At 38.7% G+C, this 12,314-nt stretch overlaps 1 protein-coding gene across 1 annotated transcript; it reads left to right on the top strand.

Annotated features, from left to right (window-relative positions):
- Positions 1-798: 798 nt before the first annotated feature.
- Positions 799-11,008, top strand: LOC139122884 (cytochrome c oxidase assembly protein COX18, mitochondrial-like). The gene is made up of 5 exons (XM_070688721.1): positions 799-948; positions 4,282-4,686; positions 7,381-7,531; positions 9,279-9,511; positions 10,337-11,008. The coding sequence occupies exons 1-5, from the start codon at positions 907-909 to the stop codon at positions 10,517-10,519; spliced, it is 1,014 nt and encodes a 337-aa protein (XP_070544822.1). The 5' UTR covers positions 799-906; the 3' UTR covers positions 10,520-11,008.
- The last annotated feature ends 1,306 nt before the right edge of the window (positions 11,009-12,314 follow it).

The raw sequence follows: 12,314 nt of genomic DNA, 5'->3' as shown, positions 1-12,314 counted from the left end.
TATGAATTACAAATGGTCTGGTATCACTTCAAGTTAGTATTTTGACTGGTAGTCGAAAGAGAGTAGGACAGAATTGTGAGATTTTTTAATCTGAAATTTTCCAGACTAGTAGGGCCTAAATTTTCAAGGGCATTTCACATGTGCTTTTTTTACTGTGATCAAAGATATGTTCTTAAAGACCGGCCAAACTGCTAATGTACGATTAAAATGACCGTGAAGTGAAATAACAAACGAGGTGTAGGCCTACATGCCACTACATGGGTACTCGACTCAGGCATCGCATCAGCATTCATCCCTCACGACGATCACACAGTAGAGTTACACGAAATAAATATAATATACCGTGTAACTGTAAGAACGACAGTAGTTCGAGGAGCACTGTCGTGTGACAATCGCTGGTTTTCGATTTATCATCAGTCAAACGTTGGGCGTAAGATTAGACAGAACTCGTCTGACACGATATGCAATGTTTTTTAATGAACAACTTATTTACTTTTGAAATGGGCTACCATAATGTGTTCATATTTACATTGATACTACACTTGTGTACGGACATTTGTGTATTCTTTACTTTTTAAGCAAAACAACCTCATACTTCTTTCTTTACAGATTTTGGTCAGAAAATGCCATCTTCAATGTAAGCAGAATAAATTACTATTGTTGTAGGCGTTACATTGTGTTCGGTAGATGGAACAATCTGGTTAATAAATGTGTTGCAAATTTTAATGTTGGTATTGCCGGCCGTGTCAGGTTTTAATACCAGTGGTGTACGCCCCCAGCCGACACAGTTCCCGTTTGGTAATTTTCAGTAGCTTAGAGGTGCTAATTTCAATATGGCCGCCCCCATGAAATGAGAACCGTACAACGTGACTTTCTGTAAATTCTGATGTAGCCGACCGGAAAAATATGTTTTCAAGACTAATCATTACGACTTCTCGATCATCACGCGTGAGTAGAAAGTTTTTCTCATACAGAGCACGTTAAGAATGTTCGAAAGAAACGGCGACCAAAGGTTAATGACTGCCTCAGAGTATTTCATCCCCTCCCCCTGAGGATTTAAGGGTTGCGCTTGTTAAACTGGGGTTGCCATGAGAAGCTGTCTCCGTATGATTCAGAATCAGAACCTATCCTTGGTCACGGAGTGATCGTGGGTAATGTCAAATATAAAAAAATAGGATACTTCGACCCAGCCGCAATGCTGGAACGGATTTCCTTGAAGAATTTGTGTGGGAGGGTTGAAACCCCGGGTTGAAACTACTTTTCACACAAATTTGCAGGGGTATGTAGCTGCAAAATTGTAGCTCTACGGTGAGGTGGTCGGTGAGTTTTGGATTTTGCGACATCGCTCACCAGTAGAGCTACAATGCCGCAGGCCCTGTAGCCACAGGCGCTCCTTAGCTGGGTAGTCTGCTAAGTAGATCGATTTACGGATCGATCTATTGATCCCTAAATACTCACAAGATGTGCAACACAATCACTCAAAAAACACACCACCCGATTTGTCAACTGGAATTGAGCTCGCACAAAACATTCAGAACTACACTCCCGTATACCTAGTTGGATCACAAATTTAACCATCTCCTCGAAAATCATGCCAATGAACGTGTTACTCGCATCATCTTGAAGAAATCGACCGTGTATTGAGACCAATTTTTCCACTGCTGATTGGTTCAACTGTACTTAACCAGTGAGGTCTTGCCATGACCTTTGTTTAGTCCGTTGATTAGCCAATCAGTAGTGGAATAAATTACATCATATGGTAGAATCGTTCTGCAGGCCACATTTCACTGCGGTTGGTCTCAATACACGGCCGATTTCTTCAAGATGATGCGAGTAACACGTTCATTGGCATGATTTTCGAGGAGATGGTTAATTTGTGATCCAACTAGGTATATGGAAGTGTAGTTCTGAATGTTTTGTGTGAGTGCACGGCCAGTTGACAAATCGGGTGGTGTGTTTTTTGAGTGATTGTGTTGCACACCTTGTGAGTATTTAGGTTGCAGTGGCGGGCATATCGACTACGGGATCAATAGATCGATCCAAAAATCGATCTACTTAGCAGACTACCCAGCTAAGGAGCGCCTGTGCCTGTAGCATACAAAATAAGCGCGCCACACATGGCGCGGCATTTTCATGTAAAATCCCACATATTTACTGCATTTGGTCATACCGATTTATCACTAATGAAGACTAAACACTATACTACACTAACCTTGTCGTTTGTGGGGTTTGGTATTAGCACAGACACGTCAATCGCGTTCCATAAACATTGAGTGTGTTTCTGGGAGCCACCATTACCAGAAGTTGGTAATGGCGGCTCCAAGAAATGTTTTTGGAACGCGATCGACGTATTTGAACAAATACCAAACCCCATACACGACAAGGTTAGTGTAGTATAGTGTTTAATCTTCAGTAGTGATAAATCAGTATGACCAAATGCAGTAAATATATGGGATTTTACATCAAACTGCCGTGCCATGTGCAGCGTGCTTATTTTGTATGCTTCAGGGCCTTCGGCATTGTAGCTCTACTGATGAGCGAGGTCGCAAAAACCAAAACTCACCGACCGCCTCACCGTAGCGCTACAATTTTGCAGCAACAGGGGTATGCTGCCTGCCCGTATCTTCAAGGTATTCTACACCAGATTTGCTTACCTTTGCTGAAAGACTGTTCAATGTTACAAGAAGATATCAATTACTTGTCCACATGGTCTGAGAAATGGAAAATGCACCTTAATTATGACAAATGTGTAGTACTTCGTCTTTCATTGAAAAGATTGCCAATTGAGAGGGATTATAATATTGATGCTCACAACTTGAAGACTGTTTATAGTTACAGTGACCTAGGCGTGACACTAGACACAAAGTTAACTTTTTCAACTCACGTTGTTTCAATTGTCACTGATGCTCGAAGACTACTTGGCATGCTAAAAGGTTTGGCAAACGGTTGTCAGTGGATGCATTGCTCGTGGTTTACAAAACATTCATTAGAACTAAACTCGAGTATGCATCAGTTGTTTGGAATAGTATTGACAAAGTGTACTCAGACAAACTGGAAGCTGTACAGCGTAACTTTGTTAAATATTTGTGTTATCTTGTAAATGTAAGTTTGATGATTATTCATATGATGATATGTGTGTTATGTTTAATTTACCAATGCTGTCTAAACGGCGCACTTATTTTGACCTTGTTTTTCTTCACAAATCAATTAATGCCCTTCTTGATTGCCAACCAATTTTTAATTTACACATTCCTGGGCGATCAACTAGACAGAAACGGACATTTCATGAACCTGGTGGTAGAGTTAAATTTACTAGCAATTCACTTTTTAATCGCATTCCAAAGCTATATAATAGTTTTTATCAATGTCTACCAATTTTTAACATTCCTGTTTCGAGTTTTAAAAGAAAAGCTAAAAGCATTTGCTTTTGAATTTTTACTTTGTCCTTGTTGTGCATGTCATTTGTTTTAACTTGCTTTCTTGTCCTGTAACATCATGTTATTTGTATTTTTTACTAAAATCCTCCTGTAAGTGCGGATGTATATGGTTTTTAACTGTATCATATCTGTGTTGGAGTTCGAAATAAATAAATAAAATAAGATGGCTTTACTAGCGCCAAAGATATTTTGCTAGCTTCGCTCCATTACTACTCAAAAATCATTTTAGTGAGTTAAATCGTGATAATACAAGCACACTTTGAAATCCATGTAATTCACACCACGGTCATACATCCTCAGAGAGATTATGAGGATATTTACCGTCTTTTGAGAGAGAGAGAGAGAGAGAGAGAGATGGTGATAAACTGCCATTGTTCTCTAATGTACACAAAAGAGACAGCACCATTTTACAAGTGGTATAGCCAAAAACTGATGGCGTCAAATCGCCGTACACAAAACACAGAGGCCTCGTAATTATGGCACTGTGTATTGTGTACGGCGATTTGACGTTATCAGTTTGTGGCTACACCACTCAAAAAATGATGCCAAAAGACAAATGCAGCTCAAATATCATGTTCAACACAAACACATCTACATACATACATACATACATACATACATACATATATATATATATATATATATATATATATATATATATATATATATATATATATATATATATATATATATTATATATATATATATATATATATATATATATATATATATATATATATATATATATATATATATATATATATATATATATATAAGAATAGAAATTGATCATCATACATATTTCTACACAATGTTGTCTCTAATCATATGTAGCCATTTGTAGGTTGTGTTCTGCAGCAAGCCATGGAGCACTGTCACAGTCACGCAGCCTGGAGGGTTTCTGCATGTTCCGCACTGCCAGAATTCTACGGAGGCATCAAAGCAAAGTCTTTACGAAACGCTCTTTAACAAGGACTCACCTCCAATAGCATTTGCACAACAAGTGCTGGAAACAGGACATGACATCACACATCTGCCGTGGTGGGCGAACATCGTCGCCACAACCGTCGCTCTGAGGGGGACGATAACGCTCCCGTTTGCGGTGTACCAGCAGTACATCATGGCAAAACTTGAACTGTTGCAGCCGGAAATGAAAGCGTACGCCATGAGACTCAAGAAGTATGTTGTTGATAAACAAAAAACTCAAAACTGGACTGAGAGGAGATCCAAAATTTTTTTCAAAATTCAGGTAAATTTCACCAGAGTAATCAAGTTCTGTTTACAGATAAGCTGAAATCTCCATACAAAATGTAGTGATTGTCATCACAAGCAATAGACCATATCATGATTGAAGGTGTGTGTTCTGTTTAATGAAAACCAATCATTTTCCATGGCATTGTGTTTGTGTTACTCACATTATGTGATACTGCTATCACCAAGTCAAATTAGCATACATATGCTTTAATTAAAGAAATAAAAAAAATATGCTTAATAGCACCTCGGGGACATATTAGGTCTCTCAAACGTTTACAATTCTTTCATGATCTACTACTTTTGGGGGGCTCATTTTAAAGAAAAATTTTACCGTCTTAGTTTTTTTAAAACAAAAATTTTATTTTTCCCAGTAGAGTTAACACAGGTAGATTTGATTCTACTTTGTAACTATACATGTACAATTAATTAAGTTTAACCTGTTCACCCCTAGTTCCCTGTGAAAAGGTCCACACTTGCTATTGATAACAATGGGTTTGGACTAAACCATGGTGGTGAAAGCTGGGTTAAACTACTCACACTGAGGAAGACCATTTTCTGTCCTGCATGAAACATTTCAAAAACATTCATGGTTTTCTTTCAGTGGGACATTGTAACGCAACACAGCACAATAACACTTCATCCCCAGTGTTGAGGACTGCCCTGGAGTCACAGATTTCATGGCTTGAAATAAACTTTTGCACGGAGTAATCCATATGAACTACCATTCCTGGAAGTCCAGCCATATGGTTAACCACTGTCCCTCCACAAGACGGCCACCTTGTTTGTCATGGGACATTGGGTTAACCTTTAAAAGCGACAACGTGATCGATATTATTGATTTGTGGAATATCAACGTGTCTGTAAGTGGCAGCCATTAGGTGCTGTTGACAAGAATAAAATAAAATAACTTATAGTTCAAGTTTTATCCAATTGTCAAGTCAGCAAAATGGAAATGCATAACATTGAGAAAGCCAAAGGCATTTTCAAGTAGCAATCTAATGATACACTACCATCAATAATCAATTCTCACAGTTATAAAAGCCAATCACATAACACAAACCAAATCAACACTCGCCAGACAAGTGCACCGTTGCACTGTCTACCACCTCTCTCTCTGAGGCATTCTGATTAGCCAGAAATGATATAGCATAAACTAAAAGCTGAAGATCTGTTTAGAGTTCAACACGGTTATTTCACCCAGTTTACTATAGATATATCTGGTGACTATTGTGAACACTGTGACATACATTTGTGTCATACAAGATGTGCATCACTAGGGGCTCTGCTTCATGAAACAAGAATGAGAAATACTCTCATTGAATGACCGTTGCCAGAAACTGGTAGCCTCAGGGCAATCTCTTTGCTGTATTGGGATAAGGGCCTACTGCTTATTTCCAGCCTCTGTAGAACAGACATACCAAACCTTGCCTTATTCTTCAGGCAAGGCTTGGTTGTCTAGGGAGCAGTGTTGACTATTGTCAAGTTTGATCCTTGATTTTAGTTAAATTATTGAGATGCCATACTTTTAAACAAAACGTTTCTTTTTCTCATGATACATGATATCTCACGATGAATAACAAAAAGTCAATGCTATTCATTATATTAGGATAGGGATAACAGGATGATGTTACACTGTCAAGTTCTTTAACCCTTTGAACCCGGCTTGGAAAAAATGTCCATATGATGTCATAGGTCACCAGGGGGTCAGGGTGCAAAGGGTTAACAAATTGATCATGTGATCCTTAACAGGTTATCTTTCAATATCAATTATTAATAACAATACTTGATGATGACAAACGCTAACACGTAAAAAGGGATGCTAAAGGCTCAGTGAACAGATCTTCTTTACACCATTCAAGTCTGAGATGTACTCAAGAAATTTGGCTATCCATGTGGAAAAGGTTTACTGATTTACACTCATGCATACATATACACGATGCAATCATTCACCTCTTGTCATTTTCGCCATTCACATATGGAGGGAAGCTTAAAAGTGCAGTACTTTGCTCACAGACTCAACAACACTAATGTTTTCCCAGAACAAGAGCTTACATGTACCTGTAGAGTCCTGTAATAGTGCACGTAGCGCTGAACCACAGGCATTCATGAACTGAAGTGGGTACTCATACATCCGTGTATCAGGCCATACCGGGAGCAATTCCGGGGAAAAGGACTGCCCCAATTAGTGAAAGTAGCAATGCCGTAATTGGCTTTTTATGGAGTGGAAGTGCTCCTAGAGATATTAAAATGTTTAAACTACATGTCAAATTTAAATGCAAGATAGTACATATTTATCCTTTTATGGAACAACTTTCAATATTTTTGTTAGCGTCAATGGAGTTTTGAAATGAGTTGTGTGCATGAATGGCTGTGAACTTGTTTCGTAACTTGTTATTGTGATATTAGAGATTGAGTAGTACGACATAATTCAGTTCACAAATGACTGCGTGTTACAGATTCTTGACGACAACGCCTGCGGGGAATTCAGAAAACACCTGAAAATCCATCAATAACTCATCTCTTATCGTCCTGTGAACAATGTTGTGTATCGCTGAGCACTTAAATTATTCATGTCACAAAACTCAGAATAGCTTTATCTCAGTTCGCTGGAAGGCAAAAAAATTTAAAAGGCTGAAAACTAAAATCTGAAATATCTACACTTTTTTCTGTTCCATTAACATTGTTTTAGATGAAACGAGCCATTACCAATCTGTATATACGTGACAACTGTCATCCTTTCAAGCGAGACCTCCTCATCTGGGTGCAACTTCCCATGTGGATATGCCTGTCGTTTGCCCTGCGGAACATGTCCGGCGCTTTTCCTGGAAAACAAGGGCAAGGTAGGTCCAATATGGAAATACACAGCAAATATACAGCAAATGTTACACTGACCAACATTTTCTGTGACTACTGTATTTACACTACTGCTTTACTCATTTAACCATTGGCAATAGTCCCGGAAAATTATTGTCGTTTAGTCCTGCTGTTTTCGTAAAGTTTGGTATTTCTTGCTGTTGAGGACGAGTGTTTTGATAAATTCACTGTGCTTTCATGGAGCTGTCAAGATGTCTATTGAGCAGTTGTATCACCCGTCACACTTCTCATCATGTCATTTCGATTAAGTGACAATATATGAGTCTTTTGATCGAGACACAGTCAGTTTCATCCTTTCCAAATTGCAATCATGTTTTCCATCTCGCTCTATTCATGAAGTGATAATTTCTCCTGTTGTGTGAGACATTTGGTGCATTCAAACTCTTTCACTGTCAAAACACTCATTGAATGGAATATTGGATCCATGAAATATGATGTCAATATGATGCTTTGTGATGTTAATGAGTAAGATGTTAATAATCACTCCTGACAGAAAGATACAACTTGAATGATATTTCAGAAATTGGTTTTCAGAAAATTATACTTAGAGTGACAGGAGACGATGTAGAATTCCAGGCATTGCATGATTAATGTACACTTCACTAGGGTGACCCCTCTTTCAACAATCAACAACAACACTCGAAGTTAAATTAATTCTTCTTCAGTCCAGTGCTTTTGAGCCATTCATTCTAACTCCTTTCAACATTATTAATCACTTAATGCAATATTTATGTCAGAGAAAAGATTTCCTCAATTGGGCTTTTAATAATATATAACTTGTAATGTCACTCGATAATTATATTCTTTCTCATAAGTTGAAGTGGGTTGAATGACCTTCCAAAACCAGCAATAGTTGCATAGGCCGCCATTTGCTTTCTCTACCTTCATGGATATGACAGTATGTCATTTTAACCCCCCTCCGCCACCATGGTTTGGCCCAACCGCATTTTAATCAGTTGTAAGGCTGGACCAGTTTACAGGGAATTGGGAATGAAGGGGTTAAGCTTTGCGAGTGGTCAATGGGACATTTTGAGGAGAATTTGATTCTGTGCTCATAGTTGGCTGTATCGTTGTTTTGTCCAGTTTCTGTTTCAACAGGAAGCTGGTTCTGATACCGTTAACCCTCTGACTGTTACTCATTGGACACTCACCCAATCTCTGACCCTAATCATAGTCCCAACTCTGTCTAGGTGGATCCAGGGGTAACATCCTCATACTATACAGGGAATTGGGGATAGCTAATGGTGTGATAGGACAGTACCAAGTGGAAATGTACTCCTTGAACATTTCCCCAAACCGTATCCCCAACCAGAGGGACATGTTTCACCTATTCCCAGGGTAACTATCTTCATACTGTACTGGGGCAAGGGGATTAATGTTGTACTAGGAGACAGTCACCCCCCAAAAATTTACCCATTGAATGCTCACCCAAACCCTATCCCAAACCACAGGGACATGTTCTACCTGTCCCGGGGGTAACTGTCTTCTTACTGTACTTTGGCATGGAGATTAGTGCTGTTCTAGGACAGACACCCCCTGACATTCACACCCCCCCCCCCCCCCCCCCCCCCCTCCACATACTTACCGTAAACCTATCATGAACTAGTTGGTGAGAAATATCTGGATATTAAGTGTTCAGAAGTAGTCCACCGTATATCAATGTGCCTGATATATAAAACTTATCCTTTTGTGGTTTATTGCATATGGTCACAGAAATGGGTGTGTTAGTACCAGCCATGCAGACGGAAGGAACTCTATGGTTTCCTGACCTGACGCAAGCGGACCCTTACTGGATTCTGCCACTTTTGCTGGGTATCAGCAATTTGCTGGTGATAGAGTTCCATGCCCTTCGACCTGTAGAACCAACAAAGTTTCAAAGAAGAGTAACGATGTTCTTTCGTTGTTTATCTGTTGCTATGGTGCCCCTAGCTGCCTCCTTGCCAACAGTGAGTACAGAGATCTATTTAGTACTGTTCTTGATCCTTTTAAAGTGCTGTTCTGTCTGTCTGTCTGTCTGTCTGTCTGTCTATATCTCTTCTCTCTCTCTCTCTTCTCTCTCTTTCTCTCATTCAATCTGTCAGTTCTATTTTTCACATCCGTATTTTTCCTTTACTTTCTGTCTCATTTTTCCCATTTCTGCACTCTCTCATATATAAAACTCTTGGTAATCTGCTCTTTCCATTCATCTGTAATGTACATGCACAGAACATGTGCGAACTGAATGTACCGCTGAGTCTCCTTGTCGTTCAAGTGTTAAAGGGATAAAGTCGGCCATTTTTTCATGAATTTTGTTTGATACGAGATACTATGTATATTGTGTGATATGTTGAAAGATACTGAATGGATGGGTGACTATGCGTGTATTTGACCCCGATTTTAGACACGATAAATGAAACCATCTTGAAAATGAATTAATGGTCATGACCATTTATATTTATTAAATATGCAAATAAGCCATGGTATTCGTTCAAGCGATATCTGAAATGAGATCATACAGTGTCCGTTTGATGTTCTTCTGTTAGTGACGCAGACAATGGGTTAGGGTAGAAAGCAGGGTGTTATGCTTATTCCGTTGAATCAGGGTTTCCCTAGCAACAAAAAAATGAGTTCTTTTCAGTCATAATTGTCTTTACTGTGGAATTACAAACAGCGTACATCCCATGGTGTCAGCTGTCCCATTCTCTTATGCATTCTAAAAACTGGTTCCTTTTGAATTTAAAATACTAATGAAACACACTCTCTCTCTCTCTCTCTCTCTCTCTCTCTCTCAGGCCATGTCACTATATTGGACAACATCAAGTATATTTGGACTAACTCAGAATATTTTACTGAAATTCCCTAAAGTTAGAAGGGTATGCGGGATTCCAAAAACATCGCATGAAAGCCGGACACCATATAAGGACATGTATCAGATTGCAAAACAAAAGTTTCAGAAAAAGACTCGGAAAGAATGAAATTATATTTTTGTTCCTCGTTATTTATTCAGTGAAATAAGCCGGATGCAATAATTGAATAAGCAATTATAACAATTAGCCTCATTCTCCACCAGTTTACCGTTTCCCAAATACCGGTATATCATGTTCAATAATGTATGGGTGAGTTGTCTGTAGGTTATTCTACAGTTTGAATACATATGACAAATAATATGCAAAGTTCAACATTTTGTTGATGAGAAAATTGCAAACAGTGGCTTACAAATTCCCGACAGTGGCAATGCAGTTCAGAATTCAGTGGATATTGTTGTCTGCTACAGACTTTTAAACCAGAATGGTGGACTTGTATTTCATACTGACAATAATACCTGGATGAGGCCATGAAGGGGAAATAAAGTGATCTATCAGAAAACTTGACAGTACAACCACCACAGCACAGAGCAACTCTGACTTCGATGAATCTGAATATATGTAAATAGATAAAGACAATAAAGAAATGTTACAACAACACTACAGTTGCACTGCATATTCATGAGGTCATAGGTCATAAAATTGGTTACCATCCTGCCACTCTGAGGCTAGGCAAGTGATAACCTAGCAATCATGCCAAGTAAGTAATTTGAGAATGTCAAATGTTGCTCATTGTAGATTGAAGTAATTGAACTGATGTTACATGGTAACTGTCAAGCTCAAGGTCATCTTCACCTTGGCAACAAGTCCATTTCCAGTGATGGGCGGAAGTACCTTCAAGAAACTGATAGATTGGACACAAAAACAAAACAGTGAGGAGGAGAATCTGTTTCCCTTGCTGTGATATCATATGGCCAAGACAATTACGGCTTCATTGCTCTCATTTGGCAATTAATATGAATCTGAAAATAGTAGTGAAGAGAAAAGACTGGTGATCATTCATTACACAAAAATTGCATTTGTATGATGATGGAGAGAGTGAGAACAAACCAGTCCCACACTGGTGTTATTATTAGCTCCCATAGCCATATGTATATATGGCAATGGAAGCTATTCTTATAGGCTAGGGAACTGTCTGTATGTCTGTATGTCTGTCCATCAACATCAAAAACTCCAAAACCGCTGCACATTTCATCTTGATATTTGGTGTGTACATGGATGATGGACCGTAGATGAGATTTTGTTCAAATGAAGTTGCCATTGCCAAAAATATGCAATTAAGTGAAAAAATGTAAAAACAGTTAAAATTGAAAAACTCAATAACCACTGAGCAGATTACATGAAAAATTAGCATGTAAGTACTTTGGGCTGACCTGAAATGATTGTGCACATCTTGGGTCAGTATCTTGGACTTGCTATTTTTCATGAATATTTTTGTAATTTTCTCCCATTTTTGGTCAAAAAATCTTCTCTGAAACCACAAGTCCGATTGATTTGAAACTTGGTATGGAAGTGCATAGGAGTGACCTTTCCCAAATTTGGGCAAATCGTGGTGAAATTTGCATATTTTTAGTTTACACGTCCATAGACTCCCATGTATAAGGCTGATCTCCATAGACTCCCATGTATAAGGCCACGAAAAATAAAAATTTAGTTTCTCATCGTATTCATATTGCAAAAAGGATGCAGTGACACAATTTTAGTCCCCACGGATGAAGTCCAGTGGGCTTATAGATTGGGTCATGTTCGTCCATCCGTGAGTCCATCCGTTCACGCAGATATCTCGGATATTTTGACAAAATGTTATGTGACCTCGATGACCTTTGACCTCAAATATACATATTTGTCCATAACTCAGTAACCACAAGTGTTACCATCCTTCATATATGGTATGATGGGACATCTT

The sequence above is a fragment of the Ptychodera flava genome, chromosome 22 (assembly GCF_041260155.1).
Source record: "Ptychodera flava strain L36383 chromosome 22, AS_Pfla_20210202, whole genome shotgun sequence".
Lineage (NCBI taxonomy): Eukaryota > Metazoa > Hemichordata > Enteropneusta > Ptychoderidae > Ptychodera > Ptychodera flava.
Note: the sequence above shows the minus strand (reverse complement) of the source record. Positions and strands in the feature narration are given on the sequence as shown.

Coding starts and splice junctions, on each gene's coding strand:
- LOC139122884 (XM_070688721.1), top strand. CDS start 907: ATGTTTTCAAGACTAATCATTACGACTTCTCGATCATCACGC. Junction 4,687..7,380: donor AAATTTTTTTCAAAATTCAG/GTAAATTTCACC, acceptor ACATTGTTTTAG/ATGAAACGAGCCATTACCAA. Junction 9,512..10,336: donor TAGCTGCCTCCTTGCCAACA/GTGAGTACAGAG, acceptor TCTCTCTCTCAG/GCCATGTCACTATATTGGAC.